This window comes from Acanthochromis polyacanthus, chromosome 6, assembly GCF_021347895.1.
Source record: "Acanthochromis polyacanthus isolate Apoly-LR-REF ecotype Palm Island chromosome 6, KAUST_Apoly_ChrSc, whole genome shotgun sequence".
In the NCBI taxonomy this organism is placed as follows: domain Eukaryota; kingdom Metazoa; phylum Chordata; class Actinopteri; family Pomacentridae; genus Acanthochromis; species Acanthochromis polyacanthus.
In genome coordinates this window covers 30,883,675-30,894,681 of record NC_067118.1, presented here as the reverse complement: position 1 = coordinate 30,894,681, position 11,007 = coordinate 30,883,675, and the positions used below count along the sequence as shown (strand labels likewise).

The 11,007-nt window shown below is 37.5% G+C and overlaps 1 protein-coding gene across 1 annotated transcript; it reads right to left on the bottom strand.

Moving 5' to 3' along the window:
• Positions 1-4: 4 nt before the first annotated feature.
• On the bottom strand, positions 5-8,312 carry irf10 (interferon regulatory factor 10). Its single transcript, XM_022203390.2, has 8 exons — positions 7,923-8,312; positions 5,321-5,513; positions 5,014-5,090; positions 4,284-4,338; positions 2,263-2,364; positions 1,773-2,159; positions 1,457-1,575; positions 5-411 (listed from the first exon to the last, which is right to left on the bottom strand). The coding sequence occupies exons 1-8, from the start codon at positions 8,091-8,093 to the stop codon at positions 307-309; spliced, it is 1,209 nt and encodes a 402-aa protein (XP_022059082.1). The 5' UTR covers positions 8,094-8,312; the 3' UTR covers positions 5-306.
• Between the last annotated feature and the right edge of the window lie 2,695 nt (positions 8,313-11,007).

Below are 11,007 nucleotides of genomic sequence, written 5' to 3'. Positions count from 1 at the left end.
TGTTCTATTTGGTTAAACAAGATGTTTGCATAACAGCTAACTGTTGCCAGTATAGCTGCACGATGGACAAAAAAAATATCAGTACAATGTAAAAAAAATAAAGCGCATTGTCTGAATTTCCCTTGATGCACGGCAAACAGAACTGCAATGCAGCCATCATTTCTTCATTGCATCTCTAACTCTAAAGAAACATACTCTGTTGCTGAGGCTGTCTTTCATGATGATTGGATGATAGACATACAGCCTCAGTATCCACTTGTATATTGTTCATCCCTACCGTGACACAGGGTCACTTTTCCAATCTTCCTACATCTTCTCCGACTCTGTTTTGGAGGTGAGATGCAGTTGCTTCTGTTCAGTCTCTTCCAAGTTGAATCTCTGCAACAGTTCCACTGCAAACAAGGGAACCACCTGGCCAACAGGACACAGCGTAATACGTGATCAGTATTATGAGGACCTCTACTGGTTGAAAATGCTACTGCGGTACAGAAAGCAGACATGCTCTGAGGAGGATAACATTTTTTTACATACTTTCCAATATCCATCAATATCCATCCAGTGGTTTCAAAGGTCAAACTCATGGCGCATTTGAGAAATTTACATGCTGGATAAAACCGTTGACAGCAAATCATACCAACACACTGTTCACATCACTGAAGTCTGAATATAACTCTGCTTTCCCTCTCTTCCTTTAATTATAATGATAATAATAAAAACTGACACATTTAAACAAAAAAATGAATTGATGAAAGAGAGTGATAGGAAATTTTTTAATTATTCTGTATTTACAAAAGGCTGCACAGTGTAGTAGTGGTTAGCACTTTCACCTTGCAGCAAGAAGATCCCTGGTTCGAGTCCCGGCCTGAGCCTGGGATCTTTCTGCATGGAGATTGCATGTTCTCCCTGTGCATGCGTGGGTTTTCTCCGGGCACTCCAGCTTCCTCCCACAGTCCAAAAATATGCTGAGGTTAATTGGTTACTCTAAATTGCCCGTAGGTGTGAATGTGAGTGTGATTGTTTGTCTGTATATGTAGCCCTGAGACAGACTGGTGACCTGTCCAGGGTGTCCCCTGCCTTCGCCCGAGTCAGCTGGGATAGGCTCCAGCACCCCCCGCGACCCTAATGAGGATAAAGCGGTGTATAGAGAATGGATGGATGGATGTATTTACAAAATATTTTAATCTAAAAAAAACTGCAGGTCTGATTTCTGCTTCACAAGAAGCAGCGAGGAAAATGTACCTGTCATATCAGAGCAAAATTTGGTTTGAAAATGTTGAACACTTTGAATGAAAGCTTACTGTGAAGTTAAAACTATTTTCTTAAAGTCAGTTATGATCACCTGGATAATATATTGTCAACCATTTCTAAATTGGAAACAAATGCAAAATATGAATTAATGGGTCGAGGACATTGTAAAACGAATGAGGTGAGCAATTCTTATTCCTTTTCTACCTACCTTTGCCATGATTAGCTTCTTGTTTTTAGGTACATCGGGGTCTGGATACTCCTCTCCAAAGCAGAGCTCAATCTCATAAGCAGGTGCAGGTCCCTTCCCTTGTAAAAACATCTGGAGCGCTGTAGAAGCATTTATTAGTGTGTTCAAATTGATCATATCAAGACTTCACCTCTGTGCATAGAGCAATGATGTGAAATGTTTTTCATTAAGTCATATTTTGCTCTATTTGTATTTATATGACTGGTAGGTAATGAAATCAAACTGTTGTTTTGTGTTCTGTCTTTTATTCAGAGATAGTATGCATGCATTGCCTTACCATTGAGAAATGTAGGTATATCAAGCAGTCTGAAGGTCTTCTCTCGCTCCAATTTGTTGGGCCGGTCAGTGTGTTGGGCTGTGGGACCGCTCCAGTACACTCTGCCCTGGCAAAAACGCTTGATGAACACCCCCTCTGGGGCTACCCATAATAGCACACCTCTCTCCAGGTGACAAAGAAGGCGATTCATTGCTTCAGCCATGCTGGACGGCAAGGATACAGAAGCTGGGGAAGGGAAGGAGAGCTGTTGGGCAGTGCAGGGTCCATAGATCCGTTCGTTCCCCAGGGGAACTTGGCCCTGCAAGATGAAGCACCCATCTGGACTCCTGGTGGTCACTTTCATCACTATTTGGCCCTGGTACAACAGCATCACCTGCATACGAAAGTCTGTACACACAGATTACAACTTGTGTTCCAGGTCGTACAGTTAAAAGGCTGCAGCGCGTTCATTTGGTTATGTTTCTTTGGGTAATCACCAAAGCTTTCTTACCCGACACAAGTGAAGGACTGAAGAAGGTTATAGGAGCCGGAGTCTCACTTTTAATTTTTTTGCCTGTTATTTCACAGTACATGTGCTCCCTCATCAGATCATCTAAAGCAGAACAGAGACACAATGCAGTCAAAACTTTCTCAACAGTGTATGCATATCAGGAAAAAAAGTCTGCTTTTGTTGTTGCTGTTTTTACTTTTAAGTTTGCAACAAAGACTCCTACCAACATGTCCATTTAGGTGAAATAACACTCAGAAGTTGCATTTAGGTCCTATCTGAGCAAAAACAAGGCCTACTACATCCCTCAAGAGGTCCATGTGGGCCAAAAATTGGGCATACAAGTGAAGCAAACAAACCCAAACCCCACCCCACACAGTGCACTTACACAGACTTGACAAGAAGTAGGAGTTCATATTGAAGAAGGAAGGCGTACTTTTGGAGACTTTTAGGGATTTAGAGATCTTTTTCCCCCGGCACAGATATCCCATTCACAGAGTGGGAGTTTCTATTGTAGTGACAAAACATATACTCTCTTGCCAATTTCTCACCCACAAATGGTTTGGAGCCAGAAGCACTGCAGCCAGGGAATAAAGGCATTGAAGGCTAGCAAATAGACGAGTGTTTATTTACTGGAACACCCAACGACTCGTCTGCAGTCAAGAACTAATTTGCCAGGATCCAAACCAATAATTAAAAGCTGAAAGGTTCGCGAAGAACAATCAATAAACAAGACAAGCTCTGTGAACAGTGCTTTCAGCAAAATTTTAAAGGCTGACGTCAATCTCTTAAGTTTTGCAGGTATTTGCTCATAAACCACAGTTTAATTAACGGCACGATGATGGCACTGGATGATAAGTTGTGAGTGTCTTTGTCAATTTTTTGCCAATTTACCTCATAGTTGTTGAGACATTCAACTCCAAACCAGAAATATGAACCTCATGTTGTCACTACTGGAAAAATCAGCCATTAACACTGATAATGGGCACATGTGCAAAAAATTAAAGGATAGTCTGCCTTGTTTTAGTTGAGGTATTTCAGACTAGATCAAAGCAGTAGACTGGCCTATGAATGACAGACAATTTTTCTAGAAGAATGTCACTTCACACAAATTTTCACAATAGCCTGTTTGTATACCCTAAGCAAAATAGAACTACTTTCAATATCCAACTTTTGTCTGTGCATATCCAACTTGATCTCTGTATTTGCCCAGTCATCTGTCACACTTAAAGGGACACAAAAAGGGACCATGTTGGAGCTTGGACGAAGTGTACCCGATGCATTGGAGGTGCACAGACATACAAATTCAGACCCTGTTTTGATTGTTCAAATGGTATCCACCTGCCTTAACAATTTTTAATTTCCATGTTATTGTTTATTTTTGTAGGGGCAGCACACAATTCCAAGAAACTGTACCAGAGTTAGCTAGCGGCTAATTTGCATGTGTTGTCAGTGGGCAGGTAGACAAAAAAAACGGATAAAACAACATAATACCTTCATAGTGATCAGTAAATACGATGAGTACAAGGCAATCAATGGTGGTGACAATTTTGTGCTGATTTGAGCCGAACCATAAGGCTGGTTTTAAATACTGCAAAGCTTCCTGAGTCTCTACTGTTTGTGGGGATGGAATTCACTTTCAGCTCCACACACCTTTAATCTCAAAATTGAGGAAATTGTGTTTTTTAGGATATTGTAGTGACGGTGATCATTTGGCTTTTAATCTAACATTTTAAAGGATTTGTTTGTAGTGTGAGCACACAGGCTTGAGTGTAGTCACACCTGTCTGCAACTAGGTTCTACTACAGTCACACAGATGGGAGAATGTACAAAGAGCTTCGCAACAAATGAGGACAACTGGTGCCTGATGATTTAACAAAATATTCATAGACTTGTTTTTTCTGAGACAAGTCGGTGGATAATCCTACGTCCATGTGGGTATTTCGATTGCCTCTCTGACACCTATTGTCGTGATTGCCCATAATCATTCTATAATGCAGTATCAGTTGTGTGTATAAACTTACCAGTCAATGGTTTTGCTTCTTTATTTGCTTGATATGATTCCTTGTGATAATGAAGCTAAAGAAAGAGAAACCAAAGTTAGGTACACATCACATGATGCTTATAGGTTTCATAAGATTAGGATAACATTGTTTTAAAGACCAGATTAGTTTACAAAGATTTTCCTCCACTGCTGCACACAATAGTGAAAACATTGCTGGTTCAAATCAGATAAATAATAAATGATTAAATCCCACGGTAATACCAGATATAACGGTAATATCAAGAGACAAAAGCCAAAACACATTTTACTGAAACTAAGAATGAATGATCTACTCAAAACCTTTTAACTGGAATTCACTCATTGATAAATAAGGTAAATAAACAAAAATAACTGAAATAATGTGCTCTAATTGCAACAAATGTATTGAAGTGACCAAGTTTTTCATCTCTGTATTACAGCTGTGTCCACTGTGAGAAAAGTATATTAACTATCAAGGATTTAGTGAGTCCAGTGTGACATTTTAGAAGAAGAATATGCTTTTTATCTATCAGAAACACATTAAAGCATGATAGCAAACCTTCTTTTCACATATCCCAGTTAGGGTCAGAGTGCAGGATCAGCCATGATAAAGCATGACTGAAGCGGTCAGAGTTAAGAGTTATAATACACAGCGTTCTGATCTGTAGCCTAGAGACACGATTGCTGCATTTTGTTGATCCACGGCTTAGAGTCTGTAAGTCTTGTCTTACCTGTTTGTCCAGACAGGTGGGGGTCCTTGGAGACCTTTTAACCTGGTTGATTACTTGATCCTTTGTCTGGGGAGTCTCTGAGAAAAGGAACAAGTAGGAAAAATTAGTGCAAGAAAACACTCATATTCTATCATGACAGAAAGAAACCCAAGAGATGTCAGTTAAGAAAAAACTAAAGTTTATGGAAAAATACTTACAAAGTCAAAAGCTGTACATTTTCATCTTGAATTTATGCAGCAGATTTTAGGACCAATGCTTTGCAGCTGCAGATATAATCAATATGACAAACACTTTTCTGAATTTTTACCTGCTGGCTTGGCGGGCACATCATGCTGAATGCGATAGACCTTATATGGCTCAGTGATGTCCAGCTGGTTGCGTTCAGGGACCTCCTGGAAGTCTGTGCTTTTGTTAAGTGCGCATCGGAGACGGGTCTTCCACATAGTGGGATCGGCTTTATCCCTCCCCTCCCGGTATTTGCCCTTGTACACAGCCCAGGCCTAAATATAAGGATTGAAAATGAAATGCTTACTTCAAAATATAAGTTTGGAAAAAACATGACTGGCATGGAAACAACTGGGGAAACTGAGAAGAATATGTATTTCAACATCTACATTATATTTTATTGCAATTTATTAAAAAACAGTGTCATGTTTGCCTTAAATGTAAATTCTTCTGTTATTTAATATCTTTAGAAAATCCATCTTAGAAAAGTTAAGAAGAGAAAGAAAATCATGGATCATTTTAGCTTAAAATACAGGACATGAGTTGGCCTTAAAATCGTGACTTCATCAAATTATTACTAAATAATTAGTCTAAATTGCTCATTACATGCATTGACACAAGTTTCATTGACTTGCCATTCAGTGAAATGAGAAAATCAAATATTAGATTCTACAAGCATTTATGATATTTATAGGATGAAACTGGCATTCTGATTTATTCTGATTATTAAATTACTACAGTGATGATCTAAAATGCTTACATGCAATGACAGCGGCAACATTATTATTCAATTATACGTATGAATAAATTAGGAAATTAATTCACTATACAAATTTCTGTCATTTGTCACATAGCTATAAGTGAATGAAACCAACAGAAATTGAATCAACTGAAAGTCAAAAAAATAGCCTTGATGAGAAGTAATAGAAGGACTGAGATCTTTCACTTACAACACCTATTCAAAACTTTATGCAAGTACAAAGCACAAAAAAATATAGATATATTCTCTATATATTCTAAACGGTCCCTGCCACTGTTTCATATATAGTGTTTATGGATTACAATCTTTGCTGTATTATTGTGTATCTTACATTTTCCTGCAGCAGATGTTTCAGGTTGAGCTACTTTGGATATAGTTTGGTAGTTTAATTTACAAAAATGCACTGTATTCTGTAATGTTTACATCGCATCTGTATATGGTGTGTACGTCCTGTGACATCTAAAACGTGGACATTTACAGTTTATTAAAGCTTTGTGACATTTGTGTGCATTCCAACTATTATAAGAGTTATTTAATAAAAATAATAATAAAGTTTCAGGTCATCAGGGTAAACTAGGATAAAACAACCCTGTTAAGAAAAAATCTATTTTCTTTTACGATGTTGTTTTAATATGAACAAAAGAGGGATGCTTGCGTGATCAGATTTAGAGGGGTAATTAAATAATTAATGACTACAATTTTGTTAATATAAAACGAAATGTAAAATCTTGTGAACTTGAGTCTATTTGCTCAAGTCACTATTGAAACGTATGCACAAGATTACCTTTTTTTAATTGATGTTTTTCTTTAACTGCAACATAAATGTTAGCTAATATACAGAAAAATTTTTAGATCTCTTTTTTTTTAAACAGTTTAATTATATGCTAATTTTGAACTAATGGGCCTTGGACAAATCCCAGTTGAAGAGATTATAACCGTACTATGGCTATATTGTCACTGATATGTAAATTCCTCCCATTAAAATGATATTAAATCAGCAGAGACACTTGCAGGAGTGAACAGCAAAGAATTCAAGCTAGTTGTTAGCTAGTGCCACAACAAGCTAATGTAACATAACGTTACAAGCTTAACTCAGAGTTAGCTAATTAGCATTTCAGACAGATAAAATTAATTTTTATTGCAAGTTAGCTATTATGTTACTGTAGTAGGTAAAAGTGTAATTTTTTTTTTTAAATTATCAGAAATCTAACATTAACAAAGCTAATAAGTAGGTGGCTTCCCTTTAAAGTCTTCCTCTTACACTTCCACATATTACAAAGGCATATTTATTATTTTTATTCAAATAATGGATAACTCTTCATATGACTCATAAATAGTTAAAATACACTGTTTATGTGTATTCTATTTTTTAAAAACACAGAGTTTGTACAGTCAAAGTATTACATTAACATACCTAAACACACCTCTTATAATTTTGTCAAACGAGTAAATTGAACTTAACTCTGTCTAAACGTTAGCAAGGCTGCTAGCATCCAAGGAAGGAGCTGAAATAACAAGTGAGTTGATTTAGTGGCCAAGAGGGGAATTATGGTTTACCATACTTAATTAGCTATATCCAAACACTGATGTTAACCGCTTTTAAATTCATTATTGTTTGGTATTATTGTTGGAACAGCGTCCAAAACTTATGTAACACAGGGTTGAAACAGTTTGCAATGAAGAAGTAACTTATTTATAGAAGAAGAAGAACTGTTATTAGTATATATTAGTAGAATTAATTTTAATAGATTTGGTTTTTATCTGTTATTGTACTATAAGGAAAAACAATACTGGAAATAATACCATTAACCAGTTAACTTTACCACCGTCGATTGTCAGACCTGGGTCAGTTTTAACACATTTTAAAATGTGCTAAAACGCCATTTATTGCGTGTATTTGAGTGAGCAGACAGAATGTGCGGACCTTGAACAAAGCTGCATCCTCCGTCTGCTTGTAGTCCTTCTTGGCTGCGTGTTTCCACGGGATCCTGAACATGGTTTTGTCCTCATCCTCCCAGCTCAGCCCTTCATACCTGCCGCTGTCTATCTGAGCTACCAGCCACTCTTTCAGGTGCAACTTGGCTCCTTCTTCCATCTTCAACACATGCTGCGTCTTCTCAGGAACAAAACCTCAGACACACATGTGCAAAGGAGCCCCGAGCACATAAAAAATATCCAAACTTTTATTCTGATGCTGCGTACGCTTCTGATGTGATGATCAACACAATAAATCGACCTAATTACACAAAGAGGCTCGCAAATTGTAGACAAACGAGTCTCACCGCAAACTTAAATGCAGAAGTCGCACCTAAGATTGGAACTCTTGGAAGCGAAAGCGAAAGTTTTGAGCTCATTTGATACTTTCGGTTTCCCCCCCTCTCTGCTTACTGCAATACGGAGAAAGTTCAACCTTTGCTAAGTGAGGTGCAGAAGTGGAGGGCGAGAAATTAAAAAAAAAAAAAAAAAACGGTATTAATGCGAGAAGAATACAAAAAACATGTTGTAAATCATCTGGTTTTATTTGTTTTGGAGTCAATTTGACGTTGCCAAATGGAGCAAAAACCTCATCCAGGTACCCTAAATTAAAAAAAACAAAAAAACAAAAACCAAGTGATTCATAGTAAATGCTTATTGGGCAACAAATGTGCTACTTAAAATAAAGCTTACTTTTCCTAACTTGGAAATTCTCATTTGTCCCCACAGTTTTCAGTAACAGACAGCTCCAAGAAACATTAATCACACTGACCAGAATGTGACTGACACACACACACACACACACACACACACACACTCTGACAGTCATACCGAAACGTTCATGTGAAAATGAAAGTATGTGGGTGTATAGTTTTTTTTTTTTCCATAGACCACTCCTTTAATCTACAGGGTTCATTTTTGTCACTGAACATGCAGCCACTTTTTAGCCAGTGATACTGAAAGAGTCAATAAAAATGCAAAGTTCACTGCGATAAGAGGTGTAAAATAAAGAACTGAGTGACATAATGTTTAAAACAGTCTTAAAACAGCCCAGCAGAGGGCAGTGTATATCTGACTGACTCAACTAAACATCTGTCCACCAGATAAAAAACAGAAAGAATATGTTTCATTGACATGGATGCAAAAACATCAGCACTGTTATTAACACGGCTCACATATTTACAACCATCAGTAGGAGGACTGCTCTTGCATCTAGTTCGTCAGCCACAGAAGCTTTTTGCTGATCTTTGTGAGTTTACAGGAAACTGTGGGGTGACACAAAAATCTACATATCCAACATCTGAACTCACTTTAGCCTTCTAATGTTTCCAGCGTCAGGCCTGCATCTTCAAGTTATTGTATCGACAAGTAAACTCAAGCACCCACAGTGGAGCAAGTCGTCACAATGTGAAACTTGGGTCTATTTCAGCCATCTTTCTCTTCAAAAAACTCTTTTTCATGTATGAAGCTTTCAATAATAATAGTAAATAGTAAAAGCTAATAATGCTGAATTTCAAAATTGTGGATAAATTGTCATTTCTAGCTTTTTATTGTGGGTTCATCCCATGTTGGGTGCTCAGTATCACCAGGTGGATACAAAAAAAAAAAAAAATCTGTCTTCTTGTTAAAGTTCAGGGCTCAGACATTAAAGTACCTGATCCATTACAGCTGTCAGTCACTTTTACTTATTGCTGGTCTTGGTGAGATGACAGGAAACTGTTCTGATACTGGAAACAGCGGGGTAGCACACAAATCTACATATGCAGCCTCAGTGAACTTCCTTGCCTGTATTTCCATTGTCAACCCTGTTAAAAGTCATTCTGTTAGCAAGTACACTTGTGCCCCTATAGTTTCAGCTGCCTTTCTCTTAATCATACTGTGATTATTGTGAGACAGTTTCACACCTAAGTTTACTAAACTTTAAAAAGACGTCAACGCCTCACCATCTCAAATTTGTCAGATTTTTTCCCCCCAGTGCGTACAAACGTTAGGAAGCAAAACGTGTAAAAATTTTGGTCACAGGTGTTATAACTCAAGTCAGTTGTTGTGTGGCTTTCTTCGCACCAATCTGCAGAGCAAAAAGTAGCTAGTCTTGAAACTACGCAGACTCACTGATGTGTAACTATGGTTTTAAATGGAGCAACCCTGCTTTCATTGGAGCAACACAGACCAGTTACATGATGGTGCAAATATGTGGTTTGTATCATTCTATAAAAGCACTGAAGACCATATTTACATATCAGTGAGCCTGCAAAATTTCAGGGCTCTAGCTACATTATCTCTAACATTACGGCACTTACAACACTAATCCACAGATTGGTGCAAAGAAAACAGCACAAAAATTGGTGTAATCCTACATTATTTAAGAATTTTTAACTCAAAAAAATAATCTTACCTATGAGCCCAGGTTTTACACAGGGTCAACTCAATATATCACTTCAAAAAATTCAGTCAAATTGAAGATAGGTGTGGGGCATTCATTGAATTGAGGTGGAATGACTCAAAAGTTAATAGTTAAAGATGGTAATCTGTTTCACTATTCTCACCACTGTGCACCTGACAGGAAAACAATATTTCCATCTCATTACAACCTTCCTTAGAGGGTTTGACCTTTTAACCTGCACCAACACACATTCAACTGCAGCATATTTTTCACTCTTTTTAGACATAGGTGTTAAACTACATAAATCTGTGTTCATTTCAAATTTTTCTTACACTTTATTTTTCCTGAACCCTTTCAGTACACGGTTTCGAAATATGAAGACTTCCCCAACAATACAACAAATTCTAGACTCAAATTACCGCCAGTTCAATTAACATTTTGTCCGAATGTTTATGAAATATCTAAAACAAGTTCACACATACTGTAGCGCACAGTATTCAACTCTAAATTGCTTTTAAGCACAGTGAACAAAAAGATACAGAAACGCCTACACACTGCTATGCATGTTCTCGCTCTATAATGCCTTTGTCGAATACGGTGCAAGCTGTTTTATTCATGTAGCACATTTCATCACACCTAAACTCAACGTGCT